The 19709-nt window shown below is 37.8% G+C and overlaps 1 protein-coding gene across 1 annotated transcript in view; it reads right to left on the bottom strand.

Moving 5' to 3' along the window:
• Nucleotides 1-19709, bottom strand: part of CFAP54 (cilia and flagella associated protein 54) — a 287452-nt gene that overhangs the window by 81457 nt on the left and 186286 nt on the right. The window contains exons 49-56 of the mRNA XM_039236623.1: nt 17583-17790; nt 15503-15582; nt 13728-13897; nt 6171-6276; nt 3961-4105; nt 2990-3147; nt 2646-2819; nt 2419-2545 (exon numbers count right to left, since the gene is read on the bottom strand). Coding sequence (XP_039092554.1) covers nt 2419-2545; nt 2646-2819; nt 2990-3147; nt 3961-4105; nt 6171-6276; nt 13728-13897; nt 15503-15582; nt 17583-17790 — 1168 coding nt within the window. The remainder of the gene's footprint in view (nt 1-2418; nt 2546-2645; nt 2820-2989; nt 3148-3960; nt 4106-6170; nt 6277-13727; nt 13898-15502; nt 15583-17582; nt 17791-19709) is intronic.

Genomic DNA, 19709 nt, shown 5'->3' with positions numbered 1-19709 from the left:
CTATTCTTGTGATGCAATCTATACTCTCCCTATAAAGGAAAACTGTCAAGAATGCATCAAATCAGATGATTTTATGCTTCATAATATTGAAGTGCTCCTTTTTCCAATAAACATCAACTCTGTGAAAAAGAAGTTGTGAAACCGATGTTGTTTTGACAGAAAAGCTGCTTTTGGTTTTGTTTTTTAGGTCTGTATTTAATATAATATAACAGAAAGCAAGCTGTTCTAACTCAAGTGAGTCTAAAAAAACAGTGGCACTATTGTCACAGAGTGGTGACACATCTTCAGGATTAGGAAGTCAGGAAAGCAGAGAATACATTTGATTTCACACAATCTGCACAATTTAACACACTGTACTTTAAGCTCTGTTAGAAATCGAATATACTGATAATATAACAAATTGTGAACTAAAAATATACAAAAATAGCTCTTATGGGATCAGATTGCTGGAAGTAATTCTAGAGGTCAGCTTGGCCAGCCTAATCTCATAAATAAGGAGACCTAACAACGTAGAGGTGATACAATTTACCCAAAGTAACAAAATTTGTATCTGATGATGATGATCATGATGATTGTCTAAAATAATAATGAGTAATAATCATGAGGAGGAGGAACAGAAGGGGTGGAAGGGAATAGGCCCTGGACAGGAGATGGTTTGACCACAGCTCTGTTGCCCTCCCTTCTCACTGTAATTCGACTATCCGCCTCTCCTGAGCTGAGCGGCTCCTGGTACAGGAGACAAATGGGTACAATGAGGTGAGGGGTAATGTTTTAAAATGTAGGTTTCTTTACTGTTCAGGTATGTTTCATTACTGTACAGGCCAGGAGACAACTGCCACTGGAAACATAGTTTGTTAGTTTGTTACTCACAGGTCCCAAGAGGCTGGGGCACACTGTGTCACACTGGGCCAGACAGAAAAGTACAATTTTCGGTCAGGAAGTAGAAGGAACAAGGGGAAAATGTGGACAAGAACCTTTATTTTGGATGTCTTAGGAAGGGATAGTTCGGTTAGGGTAAACAGGTGAAGCAGGTTTAGGATTGGCTAGTCTGAAAAATTTCAGTGGGCTCAGCTAGTAACCTGATACTTTTCCCTGGGGTGATTAAGGCAGGAAAACAATGGCTCAGAGTGTCAGAGCCCAGCAAAGGACTACAAGGGAGCCCAATAAAAGTTCAGAGAATGGGCTCTGGAACAGTCTCCATTTAAAGGGCATGCTCACAGGAGAGTGGTTTGGTAATCTCTAGGAACTGGCTAGCCCTGAGAAGTCCCTCCCTAGTCAGCAGGGCCCCAGATGTCAAAGCATCAGAAATACAGAAAAGAAAAAAGCGTGATTAATATAGGTTAGAACATAGACAGCTGCTACAAGATTCCCTGCCCGCCGAACTGGACAAAAGCCTGGGAGCTAGAGGCAGGCAGCCTTGGGTCAAAGACCAGAGATGGTGTCCGAGAGAAAGCTTGACACATCTGGAAGCTCCAGAGAAGGACAGCACCGGCTGGCTCCACTTTGGCTCCCACAGGCTGTATTGCCTACTGCTTCCCGGCCCACCAGCTCCCATCAGGTCCAGTCATAGCTGGCTCCTGTCTAACGTGCAATCTATTCTTCACCCAGCAGCCAGGTGGCTCCAGTCTAACCTGCAGTCTATTCTTCATCCAGCAGCCAGGGTAACCTTCTGAAACATAAACCATCTCAGCTCACTTCCTCCCATGAGGCTGCCCCGAGCCCACTCTGACCAGGCTAGCCTCATCTCCTGCACTTCCAGAACAGGTCCTGGCCTCAACCTACAACGCAGCTCTCTCTGTCTCCACCATGCATTAACTAGTCACTTGAAATTTAAGGTTTAGGGTTAAATACCACCTCCCCACAGGGCTCTTCACCAATGATTCTACTTAAACAGGCACCCCTTCCTTCATTGTTCTTTATCAGCAGAACTCATCCACATCTTTCATAAAACTGATCACAATTTATAATTACATACCTATATGTAATTCATTATCATACATAAGCTTTCTATATCCTCACTCATTTTCTGCCTGGTAGGTATCAAATATACATTTATCTTATACAATATTTATTTTTATTAAATGTTATAAGGGCTTATAAAATTTTAGGGACATTTTATAAATATTAAAAGATTTTACATAAAATTTATGATATGTACTTCTCCATATGTTTGTTTACTTGCTTATTTCTGTCTTCCACACAAAGATCAGTGACAATATCCATTTAACCTCCAGTAATTCCCCAGGACCTCAGCCAGAATCTGGCACATGGTAAATAATCAAAACCTATCCAGCAAAATAAATGGAGCCCAAGTATTCACAAATATTGCCCATTTGAATGCACTCCTAGGATAGCCTGTCTGAAAATAACAAATTGTCATCAGTGACTTGAGTGTAATATATGTTAAAGTGTTCTTACCAATCCTCATTTTTGTTTTGGCCAATAACATGACATGGGGAAGATAGATATTTTTCAAAGGCTGCAATGGATTTGCATAGTCAGTGTTTGATAAAGGAAATTCAATTGTTTCTCCAAAAGTTAGCATCTGTAAAAGGAACATTGTATTAGTGACTAGCTAATGTGGTTTTGAATAAGACAACAGAAGAGTCAGTGTCTGAGTCTTGAGGACACAAAATCTCACTCACCTGTTCAATAAGAATGTTGTGAGTCTGAGTCAACAAATGTAATTTTTCTGTTTTTGAAGTTTTCTTGAATTTCTCGGCTTTTGTCAAGTCATCCAGCAAAAGCATGCTTCTCACCAGGGTTAAATGAGATCGAGGGGAAATAAATTCACTTCCTTCAAGCAAATGTATTACAGCCTATTAAAATAAAAGTATTGCTTTTGATAGTCCTGTTTCCAATTCACTGAAACAAGAGCTGACCAAACTGACTGTTAGCATTCAGCATCTAATGGAATTTAAAATTCTCTTTTTTTGTTCTAATCAGAGCCAGTAGATGAATATCAATGTGCATGAGGTCTCCTTCCTACCTGAAGGTTTGTTATGATGTCTGCCTTTAAGTGCTTTTCTTGTAGGCCAATGATGACAGCTTGCATCAAGAATTCAGCCTGTAGCTCCCTGTCACCTGCACTTTTTGCTTCCATGCACACTTCGTTGATGAGGCTGACGTAATCTGTCATATCGTTTTCTAAAGTGAATAAATGCAGTTATTTAAAATGCACTGGGAAAGTAAGAAAGCACATATGCACAAGACCCCAATATTCATCACAGGATTATTGTATATTATAGAAGAATAGGAAGATATAACGACAGAAAACAGACTCTACATGAAACATTAAAAATAAATGTGCTGCAAATTAGGGGAAAGTAACTTAGGGTATTCCAATGCTGCAAAAGTAATGATGCTACATGAAAAAATTTAATGTGAGAGATGGATAGAGATGGCTGGATAGATAGATTTACAAATAGATAATTATTAATCACTGAAAAAACTGACATGTATATGTACCAGGCTATGAGTTAAAACTTTATAAACTTAACCCATTCAAGACTGACAATAACCCTATGAAGTAAGTACCATAATTTCCATTTTTACCAGAGGAAGAAACTAAGCATAGGAGGATGAAGAGACTTGACCGAGAGCAAACAAAGGAGGAAGTGGTAGACCGAACATTTGAACCCAAGTCAGGTATCCAGCACCAGAATCTGTGCTTGAGCCCCCTACACTATGCTGCCCCCCTGAATGATAAGATGACCTGGACGTTAGTATTTTGAGATCGCCTTGCCTGTTTTGCATATGTCAGAAACATAGATGCCATTTTCAGTGTTATAGAAATGATTATTTTCATAACATGAATTTTTTAATTCTGGAAACAGATCAAACTATAAAGTTAGAAAAAAATGTTAATGTTATAATTGAATGTATCCCAATAAAACCTCCATTATCTAAGTACAATTAATGATTATGAAACCTTTCATTAAGTAAACAGGATATTTGTACCTGTCACAATTCTGACTCCATGAATCTGTGCAACAAAGGCAGTCACCAATGCTAGGCGGCACCTCAACCACAGATGGATGTTGAAATGTTCTCGAGAATTTAGGGAAGTAGGATCTAAAAACTCATCATCTTTATTTTCAGTGGCCTAAACAATATTAAAATGATTGTTATTGTGCCATCTAGTAATTTTAAAGTTTTTGCCCAATGCTAAATCAAAGAGAAGCATCTGATATCATTTAATACTAACTTTTTAGTTTTAGAAATTTGTCTTGCACATTCTATAAAATGGAAAAAATACATCCACACACACACACACACAAAACAAATGAAATGATTCATAATCCCGCCATGCTCTATTAATATTTGGAATGCTGCTTTTCAGCTTTTCTCTTTCTTTCTGTACTCATTATACAAAATAGTTTTGTACTATGAAATTTTCATTGCAAATTATATTATCAGCAGTATCTATGTCTTCAAAACTTTTGTAAACATCATTTTAATGGATGAAAAATAATCAATAATAATAGCTCATATTTATTGAGTACTTATTATGTTCCAGGTACTGTGTCAAATGCCTTACACACATTATCTTATTTAATACTCTCAAAAAGCCAAAGGGGGGGGTATTATTTTTCCTGCCTTACAGATGAGAGAATTGAGACTTAGACACATTAACTATTTGCTTAAACTCCATTACATTTTGGCAAAGGTGGGATTCAAACTTGCACCCTGAATTTAGAGCCCCCCATTAATCCATTCTGCCACACTATTATATGCTGCTCACATTCCGAATGTATATCATAATTAACTTACCATTTTCATTACTGCACTTTGCAAGGGGGGTGGCCAATGCCCAGAGCCACTGAGAGGGAAGGACAAGGGGAGCTTTTTCCAATGGAGGGAATCCATTTTAGACACTAGGGAACTTTAAAACCACTAGAACAATGTTCATTTGTTCTAGGAATTTCCTGCTATGCATCTCTGATACCTCTAACCTATCAGCAACACCTAATATCAAGGAGTGGCCAGCAAAACTGAGGCAGGGCTGGAATGTGGATAGCCAGGTAGGAAGGGAGGGGAGACTGTCCTGGGAACAGAGTAAGAAGTGAACAGAGCCTTCAAGGCAGGATGGTGACTGGAAGGGTCACACTAAGTACTTGAGGAGTCTAGTATTTAGGTTAGCAATACAGGGGGGGAAAATGCCTATCCATATACCTTAATCTCTCATTGCTCACATTTCCTGTTACCATGAATGGCCAAGTCACCCTTCCTCTAAATCGAGATTTCTAGACCTCAGCACTGCTGGTAGCTGTGGGGGACTGTGCATTATTTATGTGTATAGCCAGCATCCCTGACCTCTATGCACTAGATGCCAGGAGCACCCTTTCTCGTTCTAACAACCAAAATGTCTCCAGATACTGCCAAATCACCCTTGGGAGGCAAAATAGCCCCTAACTGACAACCATTCCTCTCAGTCAATTTTTGAATTAGATTGCTTTTTAGCATTTTTATTGCTTTTAATATAGTAAGAAATGACTTTCTATTTAGGATAATTAGTTTTGCGTATTTGTAATGACACTAGATATTAGCAATTTTATTAGTAAAGCTTAAAGTAATGAGCAAGGATTCTGTGTGATGAATCTTTATGTTTTAATCCTAAACAACCCTCTATTATTAAATTACTTGGTCTTATCAAAATCCAGTAAAATTTCAAAGAATTTGTGACACCAGTTGTCAAAGAAATTTCAGAGTTTAAATGTGGAAGAATCTAACTATGAGAAATCAAGGGTAGGAAATAACACAGGTGTCTACCGGTGATGCCAAACTAAAAAATTCAAAAGTGAAATGAGGAGCAAAATAAAGTGGAACAACTTTATTTGCTAAAGAAATCAGATACTGGAATAATGTATCTGGTGGGACCTTAGTGATTATCACATTCAATTCCATCAGCTCACAAATGAGATTTAAATTAAAACTTAAAATTTTTAATCAAAGAATGTTTTAAAGTTTAAGGGACTTGCGTAAGGTATGCCAATAAATAAAGAGCATAAAATGGGGCTTGAACATTTATCTCTTTACTCTGAATTCAATGTTTTTTCTACTTTATGCCTTTATTTCATCCAAGTAATTAGACAAATTCTTAGCATGCCAACAGTTATTATTATACAGTAAGTATTGTGAAGATAGACATTAATTAAATTCATACATACAGAAGCTCCTGGAGAGATGGAATTCTCTGTGTCGTCTTGTACTACCTTCTTTTTAAAAAGTTTTGAATCCTGGAGAAGTCTAAGTGTAGAAAATACTATTGCAGCACTAAAATAGAAAATATATTTTAAACTTTATTAGTACTGACAATCTCATTAATAAAATGAACACATAGGCATTTCATATGTATCAGAATGTGGTTCTCCAGCTTTTTGAGGTCATAGAACTTTGTTACTTAAGGCTATACACTTGGAAACTCTTAAGCTAAATTATTGCTTAATCAGTGTCTAGCAGAACCAGAAGTCAAGCATACTAAATTAAGAAAACAGAAGCCAGAAGATAGGAATTGTCCTTATTTCCTGTTGTTTCGTACATTTGTCTACACTTTAAATCATCTCATCCTCCTCCTTTGTAGAATGATAATTTTGTAATTGATGACACACTTCTTCAAAATGTCTTAATATATATCAAGAAGCTTGCTTTAAAATCTATTCCAAAATGAAATTCAAAATGCAGAACAATCTATATACCTGAAAATGCTATTGTATACATTTATATATTTTTATACATTTATAAAATGCTATTTTATACATGAAAAGACTGGGTGGAAGCCAAATGGACAATATACCCATCTATCTAAGCTCTCACTTGAGTAGTTAATAGACAAGAACATTTAACAGGTGTTATGGGTTCAACTGTATCCCCTCAAAAAAAAAAAAAAAAGTTGCGTTGATGTCCTAACCCTCAGTACCTCAGTAATCTGAAGTAATCAAGCTAAAATTTGGGTGGACCCTATCCCAATATAACTGCTGTCTCTATAAAAAAAGGAAATTTTAGAGGGACAGACATGCACACAAGGAAGGTGACATGAAGACACACAGGGAGAAGACAGGCATGTGTCTACAGCGGTGTCGTTATAAACCAAGGAATGCCAAGGATCACTGGCAAATACCAGCAGCTACAAGACGCAAGGAAGGCTTCTCCTCTAGACCCTTCAGATAGAACATGGCCCATGAACACTGATTTTAGAGCATGGACTCCAGAACTGTGAGACAATAAAATTATCTTGTTTGAAGCCACTGAGTTTCTGCTGCTGTGTTATGGCAGAAGTAAGAAACTGATAGAATAAGTTAAAAGCAGATCCCCTGGCTTCTTCCTCCCACACCAAACTTGCTCCTCTTCCTTTGTGTTCCCTCTTCCCTTGTGATCCAACACAGAGCCCAGAATCACCACTGCTATCTCACCAACTAACAACCTATGTTCAATCCATCAACAAGTTCTGTCAGCTTCACCTTCAAAATACAGGTACCAGCCAGCTGCTCCTCACCTCATCCAGTGCTCGCACTTTCATCCAAGCCACCATTATCTCCAGGCTGCTTGACTGGGAGCTTCCCGACCAGCCTCGCGCTCGGGTTGTCCCTGAAGCCTGTTCTCCACACAGTGTTACAACGACCTCATCAGAGGTAAGTCAGATCAAATAATTTCCCTCCATGCATGTTCCTGAGGCTTCCCGTGTCTCTGGACCATGGTCTTTACACTTCTTCCTGTGGGTCAGTTAGGTTTCTGGCCTAGTATATAGTCAGCCTCATACGTGTCCAGGATGTTTCTGGGAAGGTATAGTCTCTGCTTGTAGGCTCCCAGAGTGTGTACATATGTTCAATGTTTAAATTATGTTTTTATACCTTCTTTTTTGTCAACCTGTTGTATTAAAAGCTGAAAACATTGTCCTAACACACATACTCTACCAAAGAGACTTTCTCTTTTTGCTTTTTTTTCCCCACAATCCTTTAAAAAAACAATAACTGATATTTACCAAGTGTTTACCACCTGTCGGGTGCTGTGTTAAGTGCTTTGTGTGAATTAATTTACTTAATCCCCACCACAATCCTATGAGGATTATCATCACTATTTTAATCCTACTACTATCATCACTATTTTATAGATTCGGAAACAAAGACAGAAATGTTAAGTGACTTGCCTAAGATGACACAACTAGAAAGAAGGCATGGGATTAGAACCCAGGCAGCTGGATCCGATGCCTGCCTCTTAACTGTTGCCTATAGCATGGCCTCCGTCTTTCCACAGTTCTAATAAGTTTGGTTTTGTTCATTTTGGTACAGTTATTGGTGTCATGTTTATGACTGCTATGCAGTCATTGTTGACTGCACTTGTTATCTATGCAAAGGCCCTCTCTGTCCACTTTAATGCCTCTTGCCTTGCATTCTACTTATCAGACTTCATGAAATGGGATCATTTTAAAGATTAAACAAGCTATTTATTCTTTCATTTGTTCAAAAATACACACTGAGTACCTGCTATGGGCAAGGAACAAATCTAGGAGCTATGGGTACAGTCCCTGCCCTCATGGAGTTGGTGTTCTAGAAAGAATGGGGTGTACTTATTAGTAAAGAGGAGTGCTTATCAAGTAGACCATGCTCAATACATGCTAGCTGTTCTCATTTAGTATACTGAGTAGGCCAGGGCATATGAGGGTAACTCAATTGATTTTTTTTTCTAAGTTAGTAACCAGAAAAAAAAGCTCTGTGATTATTGAATTTTAAATTCCCAAGACTACTGACTTGTTAAAATGGCTATTTCTATTTGTAGAGTATTTTCTAAGGTGTTATTCATGACTATATAACTTTACTGTTTTTATTTAAAATAAAACTAAAAAACCAACCAAGAAATCAACACGAAATGACATGGTTTCAGTACATGTACAGGAATGAAATTTCCTCTCCCTGACACCCCTCCTCACTCAAGGATACGATACATACAAGTTTCTTTTTTTTTTTTTTTTAATTGGGGCATTTTTTTTTTTTACAAATAGTTTATTTTCAAGTTGGTTTCCATATAACACCCAGTGCTCATCCCCACAAGTGCCCCCCTCCGTGCCCATCCCCCTCTTCCCCCCCCCCACATCCATCAGTCCTCAGTTTTTGTCAGCATTCAGGAGTCTCTCATGGTTTGCCACTCTCCCTTTCCCCCACCATTTCCCCCCTTTTTCTCCCCCCATGGTCCTCCGTTAAGTTCCTCCTAATCCTCCTATACAAGTTTCTAAGGAACCATGGTTACTGAGCAGCCTCGAGGCTAGCACAGGATGGCCAGTAGAGGGCCCTGGAAGGAGAACGGGGTGGCCATCCCACCCTTCCGATTCTGAAGACGAAATTCTGACTTCAATCCAAATGAGATATAAGGTTTGGAATCTTGCTAACCCCAAAACCCCAAAATGAATAAAATATAAACAATACTAGTATGTCCTAATCCACCTGGCACTGCATAGATGCACAATGGAAAATTTCTAGTCTGTGTGCTCCACCGCAGAGACTCTCACTATAAACACTCTATAATCCCCAAGAAAGAAAGTTTCATTTTGACACAAAATTAAAAGGTTCAAATGTTATTCCATTTAGACAATAAATTAAATAGAAAGGAAAACTTATTTAAAAAAAAAAAAAAGATAGGACCTTGAGAGAGGCAGCCCTAAAAGAAGCAGAAATACAGTCTGAATAACTTTGATCCCATTTACTTCTTATTAACATTCATGACAAAAATGGTCAGTTTGTTCTCATAAAATCCATGCAGTTCACTCTACCTGTCACCCTGGGGAATGTGCCTTTCAATTTACTTGACACATAATTTTATTAGAAGTATCATAAAATGTCAAGCTAACCATCATTTGGGAAAGGGACTGTCCAACACTCTCAGCAGCGCCCAAACAGAAGCTCATGGGGGGTAAAGTTCACATAAGAGAAACTCATTCATCTTGACAGTAGGCTTCTCCATATGACAACTCTGCTGCAAAAAGGCAACAACATCAAAGTTTTTGCAGGTTTTGTCCCAAGGGCCAGGTTCATGTATTTAAAATAGGAGTGATTCTGATATACTTGCACTTCATTTACATATGTCTATCTGGTCTTCAAATTAAAGTTCTATTATGACACTCCTTACTGTGACCATTTTGTAATTTTTACTTTCTTGTTCCCTTCTTCCTCCTTAAAAAATAAAAAAAAAAAAATCACTCATATCCTCCATGGCTGTAAGACATGCAGAGGGCAGGGGGAAGAATAAAGGTAATGGTAAATATTTTCTAGGGCTGCTGGTGACCTCTGAAACAGTTTGGAGAAAAGAGATCTCCATTCCTCTAAAGGAAATCATATAGTCACATTTTTGTAGATAGAGAGGGAGATGATGTTCTTCTATATATATAAACCATATACTTTCTTTAAGAAATCACATAAGAAATTCCTTCTCTTCAAACTTCAAGAGGGAAGATGATATATTATTATGCTAATTCTATTTACTATCAATCAGCTACCACTGCATTCTCAAAGATAGCTATAAATGTAACAATACTCTAAATCAGTGTGTCTTAAGCTTTTTTTTTTATCTCAGCACTCATTTATACCCTTAAAAATTGTTGAGAATTCCCAGAGTTCCTTCAATATTTATCATACTAGAACTTAAGCTGACAGATTTTTAACTCTATTAATATTTATTAATTCATTTAAAAATAAAAACATTAAACCCATTATTTTTTAACATCTATAATGCATTTTATGAAGACAGATATATTTTCCAATACAACAAAAATTAGCAAGAAGAATGCCATATTTTGTATTTTTGCAAATCTCTTTAATGTCTTATTAAATTCCCTCTTAATAAGGGAAAATCAACCTAATAGAAGAATTTCATATCACTTCTTTGTCTCTTATGACATAGTGGGTATTTCTTAATGTTTATGTTTGAGAGAGAGAGAGAGAGAGAGAGAGAACAAGCTGGGGAGCGGAAGACAGAGAAGGGGACAGAGGATGCGAAGCTGGTCCCTCCCCACCAACGTGGGGGCTCAAACTCACAAACTGAGATTATGATCTGAGCCAAGGTCAAACACTTAACCATCTGAGCAACCCAGGCTCCCCAAGTTATGATATACTGCTTTGACTGAAGTATATGAAGATGACTAGGTCTCACAGAGGTAGTTGTTGGAAATAGTAAGAGTATTTTAATATCCTCTTAAAATAATTGTGAATTCTTTGATACTACACCAAAATGTGCCAAGTGATAGTTTCTTAAAAGTTTCTTGCAATGTGCTTCACATACTGAAGCAATTTCCTACTCTGTTACATTAAAACCTATTGATCTATCTTGTTAACCAGGATTTTGGAACAATATTCACTGGTGATTTGGAAAATAATAACTCCCTGAGTTATGCAAATCCCCTTAATGTTGAAACATTTCATTACACAGTTTTAAAATAATGATGCTTGTTAATATTAATGACCCCCAATCTCATCAGAACATTATAAGCATTAGAAAACTGTCAAGCTCATGGTGACAAATAGAAATTTTTCCAAAATTCTAATTTCCCTGTAAAAGTTCAGATTTTATCATTAGCAACAAATACTATTAGTTGTTTGTTAGAAGTGGCATGTTCATTTTGCTCATTTTCAATAAAATGCCTGTCAAACACCTAAGTCTGCAAAACTAGTTTGTCAGTTGCTTTTTCAAATAAACATGGTGTTTCTTGAAAATAACTGCTTGTTCAGCTCTCATTTCAATCACGTATGTGTTCTTCCCCAAGATAACCACCAGACTTTGATATGCAGCAAAGATGCTATGCTTTAGGAGTATTTCCCATTTAATATTCCCACAGAATATTAAAAATATATTCAAGGATAGAGACTTATAAATGTAATAGGTTTTACGGGTTCATCAAAAGCATAAACTGCTTTTTTTTTTTTTTTTTAACTGCAAGTGCGCAGCAGTAAAGAGTGTAATGGCCACTAGCAGTACTGTTCGGAAACACTGCTGTGGTGCACAGTGAGATGCCAGAAGTTTTCATATTGCTGCTCTTGCAGCGTCAGTGAAAATAACAACATGATGAAGATGATGAATGACATCTTAGTCTTGTAAAAAGAGTTCTGACCTTACAGACCCCGTGAAATGGTCTTGGAGACACCCCTAGAAATCCAGAAACCACATTTTTGAGAATCACTGCTCCACAACAGACTAGCCGGCTTTTCATCACTGTTTAGAAACCACAAAAAATTATAAATTTCCAAAAGTCTATACTGTTCTAACATAAAATCAAATTTAGATGTGGTTAATCATGGTGTGGCCTTTGGGTCAAGGCCCACAATGATGAGATGATTATGTGTTTCCCATCAAAGCAAAGGGAAATTTCTGCTGTATTGATTTCCCCTTTGCAGAAGCCACAGGTGGGCTTCTCTTTTTTCTCCCAGCTCTGCCTAAGAAAGCTACTGGGTTTTCTTATCTGCCTGCCCAGATGTGGGGCACGAAAAGGGGGGACCGATGGGGCTTGAAAGCTGTCAGCCATCAAACATCAAACTGAAGTCATACTCTTTATTACAACCACACCATTTTACAATGATAGCCCTCCACCTCCCCCTGCCTTTACTCCTGGTATCTCTGTAACATGTATCACTTGTGACCACACTATACAATTTACTTACTTATTATGTTCACAGTTTACTGTCAGCCTATTTATTATCTATTACAAACTCCATGAGGGTAGGACTGTTTTCAGTATTGTTATATATTCTGTTTATATTGTATCTACCAGTACTGGGATATTGATTTATCTCAAAAACTAAGAACCATGACTAGCATATTGTAGGCACTCCAAAATTATTTTTTGAATGAAACCAATGAATGGAAGATAATAAGCCTGTGCATTATTCAAAGAATCTTTACTGAAATGTCACAGGGCCTCATGATAGAGGTATTTATTGCAAACGATATGAGAAGTTTGCAATATGGTTTTACCATCCCACTTAATTGTTTAAATATCTTTCAGCATATGGATACGGGAACTATTTCCATTCCCCTCTGTATCCTCAGTGTCTAGAGTAGAGCCTAACAATGCAGTGGTTAATGGATACTGGTTGGGTAAATGAATGAATCAACGAACAGGTGAAATGAAAGGTCTGATACTAACAGTTGTATCACATTTAAATAATCATCCACTTAAAACAGTTTCTTAAATGGTTCAGCCAAACATAGTTCAGAAAATGTTATTTTTTAATAATAGAGCTTGTTTTTAATATTAACTATGCTGGAATTAAAATTTTTAAAATAAAAACATCAATAAATAAAAAAGCAAAGCTCTGTTAACTTGTTCATTCTTTATATTATATAAGACATTCTAGGAGCTCCTGGATGGCTCAGTTAGTTGAACATCCAACTTTTGATTTAGGCTCAGGTCATGATCTCACAGTTGGTGAGTTCGAGCCCCGCATCTAGCTCTGTGCTGAAAGAATAGACCCTGCTAGGGATTTTCTCTCCCTCTCTCTGTCCCTCCCCCTCCTTAAAATAAATAAACAACTTTAAAGAAACCCATCCTAGCTGTAGGCTTTCACAAAGTAATTGCTTTGTTTAGAACTGTAGTTTTAAGCATAATAATATATGAAAGGCTCCTGAGTAATAAAACATAAGTATGCTCTATTAATATTGGAATTTGTAAACTTTATATACAATTTAGGTATATCTGACAAGTTAGGGTGGGGAACAAATTCTCCTCTGTGCTTGAAGAGACTCACCTGTACGCGGCCCGGTGTCTCTGCAGGGCAATTGCAGCCAGCTGAAGCCTGGCCTCCACCACAGTCTCCAGCTCGCCAGCGGAGCACTGGGACAGGCTCTGATGGCCTGGGGGCTCCATCTCCGACATAAGGAAGTTCAGCCTGTCCTCAGCTTCTGTCAGTAAAGCCAACTAAAGAAAGAAGGTCACACAACCACCTAAGCTTAGAGGTAATACAGATAATATCTCATTCTTCTTTATCAGGTGTTTTCCACATACTGAGAAAAGTAACCTTGAATGGAAGACCAAATAGGGAATTTGAACATAATCATCAGAGAAGAGTGCTCAGTGAACAGGAAAAAGGACACAGAAAATGAAAAGGAGAGTGATGGCAGGAGTCAGCACGTACAACAGTTACCCTTTATTGTGCGAACAGCCAGTCCTCATTATTCATGGTACTTACACTGTTCCATCAAGTGGTTACACACACAGAATTAGCAAACACTGGAGTATTGCTCCTACAGGAAATACAGGAATAGGTTCCTACAGGCCTCTGGTGCCAACACTTTTGCCAACTGATCCACCTATGACTTTGTTTAATATGTGTTTATAGTTAATGACACATTATTTAATATGTACTGTAAAGTCATTAACCTTGAATTCACAGCTAATAGCCCTAAAACTCACATTTGACTAAAGCTTTTATTGCATAGCAAGGATTCTGCATTTACCATAAAGCCCATCACAGCCTTCTTAGGAATTTCGTATTCTGAGGAATACCAAACAGCATTTCAGCAATACACTTAGGGGCCATTTCAAACAGTGAAATCACCAACAAAAAGCACAAAAATGCAACATAGACCATGGAAAGGATACCTGTTTACAGGATGAGAGTGGAAACAAAAAGTCAGAGCATTGTCTTTTCCAACTCAGCTAGGAATGTGTGTGTGGGGCCACTCACATTTTTCTATGCTCTGTGATATTCACAAATGACCACAAAAAAAAAAAAAAAGAGCCATGAGTATTGACTTTGGAGTTACAAATAAATTTTAGCAGATCAGCTAGTTAGCAAATCCTGAATCTGTGAATAACGAGGACTGACTGTATTTCAAGTTAAGCTATGATCACCTAACTGGTAATGTGAAGATAATGAGATTTTACAGCAGACAATCAATAGTAAATAGCAACTCGGCATGGCAAAGGAGAAAGGGACCAACCAACCCTTCAAAAAACAGGTCTCTAAAAACTTGTTTGTACAGAGTGGTACACATTATATAAGTACTGGGGCAACTCAGTATAATGGCTAAGAACGTGATCTGCATTTCATTAGTTGCATGACATTAGGGATTTTTTTCTGTCTAAGCCTCAATTTTCTCACGGTTCAGCACAACATAGTTCAAAAATGATTAATACCTACAGCCCAGAGTTGTAAAAATTAATCATGCAAAGTGCCTGTCATGTAGTAAGCACTGAATAAATGGTAGCTGTTTGTGTTGCTGTTGCCATCACTATTATTATTAGGAAATGAGAACCAGGGAATGGAATCCCATCAAATAATAAATCATATTTTCCACAGTGCCTTAATCAGGTTTGTAAAGTCAAAGGCTGACAATCTCTGGGCATCTAATTTTCTCATGAGGAGTAGACTCCGTCTCTGGCCCCAATCTATGCTTATGAAAGAAAAGCTACTCAGTCTCCCAAGAGCAAACACAACCCTGAAAGTGAGCCTGTCCAGGGCCTAATAGTGCACATTTTGGTAATCAATTTAATATGATTTGAAAAAATTTTCTGACTTACCTTTAGTGTGCTAAGTGTGAAGTCATCTTTAATTTTTGCAAACTGATCAAGTGAGCTTCCCTCATCCTTTAAATATAAGTCTAAAAGACACACAATTTTGGAAGAACCAAGAATATCTTTGGTTAGTTTAAATATTAATTCTAGTTTATGTAACTCATCATTAGTTGGGAAACTGTCCATATATTTCATATTTAAAAAAACCCACAATGATAATTAGAAACATACTGTTCTATCAGACAATTCTGAAAGGATCTTTAAGATGCTTGGTGATATTCTTAAAATTATTGGCTTCTAATATAGAGTAATGGTTCCTCCTCTGGGAACACAGGACCCTTTAAGGGCCCCAAAGTATTTTCAGCCTATTTATATTTATAAGATATTTATAAGATCTACTTGGAAATGTCAGTAGATCTACTGATTTGTATAAGCCCCTCACACTAATAGCAGAGAGTGAGACCATTTGGAACACCATAACCCACAATTCCCAACTATCTCAAAAACCCACAATCCAAGCCTGTGATGCTGAGCAGGAGGAAATGGGATAATTTAGATTACAGACTCTGCCTGCTTCAGTAAACTGGACTTCTAGACTACAGGAGCGGGGGGGGGGGGAACCCACAAATTGTTATTTGACTAGGAATTGCTGCAAAAAAATACCCACCTAAAGACCTAAGTTTGTCAAGGGGTAAGAGGAAGTCCAAGGGGTAAGAGGAAGTCCATGGAATTGAACACACATGACATCCCTCTTCTTCCAACTACTACTTATGTGGCTCTTCTCCTAAATTAAAGGGCTCTGGAGCAAGAGGTCAGCTGAGTATGAAGGAGGGCTTGAGAATTGGGAAATTCTCAAGAATTTGATCTGGGGATTAGCATGAAAGTCTAGGATGCATTTCAGAACATGAAAGATCCTAGGAAGAGTTTGCTCCCTATTTTCTTCCTGCTCTCTCTGCCTCTGAGTGACTTTGGGGATTCTCTGTGTGGCCCTCCCAGATAATGGCCTGCTCCTCCTCCTGGAAAACTGAGTAACAAACTCTGTTTTTAATGACCACTATCCTCTTATCTGTTGACCTCATCACACCTGAATAATAATAAAAGTTACATTTTAAAACAGAGTCAATATTACTCTGATATCCAAACAGGACAAAGATACAAGAAATGAAAAGTATAGAACAATATGTATTATGAATAAGGATATAAAAATCTTCAACAAAATACTAGCAAACAGAATCCAACAAAGTATAAAAACAACTTATATACCATGACTAAATGGGAGTTACCCCAAGAATGCAAGGTTGGTTTAAACACTCAAAAATCAATTAATGTTATGCACGATATCAATAGAATAAAAACCAAAAAACATGGAAGCATCTTAATAGATGCAGGAAAAGCATTTAATAAAATTCAGCACCTTTTCATGATAAAATCACTCAACAAACCAGGAATAAAAAGGACAGTCCTTCACTTGATAAAGAACATCTATGAAAAGCCCACAGTTAACACCGTACTTACTGGTGAAAAACAATTATTCTTAGGGCAATATCCAATACAGTTGAGAAATACTTATCTAAGACCTATAAATCCTGTTCATGGGTATCTCATCCCATAGAAATATACACTATATGATAAGGATATGTAGCACTTCAGCCCTATTCCTAGAAACAAAGTGAATGTGCAGCAATAGTGGGATGGTTGAACAAATATGAGATATTCAGCATAGAACACTACAAAACCAGAATAGCAGAACAAAGCAGTTGCTTTAAAGTGGTTTTAGTGAAACTTTTCTGCATAAAAAAAAAAAAACACAAGATGTAGGAAAATGTAAAATATATCATTCTATAAATAAATGATGAATCCTATTTTGTGTGTATATATGTGAAAAAGTATATGAATACTGATATATATGGACAGAAATGGATATGCATATACCTAACATAGCACATATGTGTGTCATTAAGTGTGCTTAGAGAACAATATGGAAGAATGTATACTAGACTGTTCATATAGATTATTAGGAGTGAAGTAGAAATAGTTGGGGAAAGAGGAGAAAGAAAAACAAGCCAAAAATGAAACAAAAGATTACCTTTCAAGTTTTGAAAGTTTGCTCTACTCTTCTCAGAAACAGGTCCATGGTGGGTTATTTTCACTGAATTTTCTGGGACACAATTTATAGTTGCAGCCACACTTATTAAAAAGTAGGCTTTAACAAAAGAAAACTTATTTAGGAGATGTTGTTGGCCAACTGTGACCAGAATTGCAGGCAATCCTTTACTTATTAATTCATCAAGTGCCTAAAAAAATGAAACAAAGAAAACAAGGCAAATCAGTAGAACATTGTTTTCAGATATTATTAGTTTTCATCCCCTTTTGCATTCCTCATTTGGTGTTGGATGAAGGAATGCAGTATAGACATGAAGTACCATACACAGCAGGTCTATTGCAAGAGATGTATGTCAGATCTACCCCAGCAGTTTTGAGTGCTTCTGCCTTTCCCCACCACTTTCTGACCTTTGCCTCAAGAGCCCAGCCCTGCCACAGAAAGAGAGTGAACCTGTTGCTGGGGGCAAGGGAGGGGACATCTCAACAAAATAGAGAACCCACCAAAGTTCAGCCATTCACACTTGTCTGTTCTGGTTTAGCATGAGTGAATAAAGGTGCTGGGACAGTAGCAGGAGAATGAGTACACAAGCATGATGCCCATCCAGCTTAGACTTCATGCTCAATCATTAGATCTCGCCTGTGTATGCCCTCAATTCCCTGGCCCTCTCCTTTGCATATACACTTCCTTGGCACAACAATAGCCCTGGTAAAATCCAATGCTGGACCTTCTTTAGGTGTGCACCCTGTAGCTGAAGAAGGCCGAAGAAAATCATGCAATTAGACTAAGTGGTCCCACTTGAAGTTCCTGACCAAACCTCAGTGCTGCCTGGTCATCGTCCTACATTTTTCCAGTCCTTCTCTCCTAGACAACCATTTCATGCTCTTTTTGCTTCTAAATTCTAACCCTTCCCCGCTGATGTCCCTCCCAGCTAACGACCTTGCTTTCTCTACTTAACGGAGAATATTGAGGCAGTCAGAGTAGTGTCCATAGACCCTCTAGCTCCATTTCTCCCACCTACCCAACCATCCTGCCACATAGGCCACTGATCCTTTCTGCACTGGTCTACTCAGCCATTCTCTCTTACATCATAAATGTCCCCTTGCCATAGACATTCTCATCAGCACATAGCCAGGCTGTCTTCTCTTCCTTCTTAAAAAACAAAAACTATCTATACCCTGACTACCATTTTCCAGCTACTGCCTAAATTCTCACTCTTCTATAAAGCAATGATCTAAGAGTTGTCAATATTCCAATTTCTTTTCTTTAATTTGCTTTTAAACCCCCTCCTCTCCTACACTGAAACCCTTTCGCCAAGGTGACCTACACTTGCCCTTAAACCAGTGTTCAGTTCTTAGTCCTCATATGCCATGTTACTTTTAATCTAAGACATCATTATCTTGTATGCCAATTAAAGTATCACATGCCCTCAACTATAAAATACATTCTAATTTCAGAGCTATTAAATGTGAAAAAAAGATGGATGTTTATGACTCAGTGAGTTATGGTGCTTGATTTATATGCAAAATATGGCACTATTAATTACTTCCTTTTTAAATTTTTTTAATGTTTATTTATTTTTGAGAGAGAAAGAGAGGTAGAGTGCAAGCAGGGGAGGGGTTAGAAAGAGACGAAGACACAGAATCAGAAGTAGGCCCCAGGCTCTGAGCTGTCAACACAGAGCCTGATGCGGGGATTGAACTCACAAACCCCAAGATCATGACCTGAGCTGAAGTCAGATGCTTAACCAACTGAGCCATCCAGGTACCCCAATCACTTCCTCTTTTGAAAATATTTCTCTTGCGCAGCAAAGGAAACAACCCAGAAAACTAATAGGCAACCAATGGAATGGGAAAAGATAGTTGCAAATGACATATCAGATAAAGGGTTAATATCCAGAATCTATAAGGAACTCACCAAACTTCACACCCAAAAAACAAACAACCCAGTGAAGAAATGGGCAGAAGATATGAACAGACACTTCTCCAAAGAGGACATCCAGATGGCCAACAGACACATGAAACGATGCTCAGCATCCCTCCTCATCAGGGAAATACAAATCAAAACCACACTGAGATACCACCTCACGCCAGTCAGAGTGGCTAAAATGAG

This window comes from Hyaena hyaena, unplaced genomic scaffold (assembly GCF_003009895.1).
Source record: "Hyaena hyaena isolate Hyena2069 unplaced genomic scaffold, ASM300989v1 scaffold_113, whole genome shotgun sequence".
NCBI classification, from domain to species: domain Eukaryota; kingdom Metazoa; phylum Chordata; class Mammalia; order Carnivora; family Hyaenidae; genus Hyaena; species Hyaena hyaena.
This window is presented reverse-complemented; position numbering and strand designations above follow the sequence as displayed.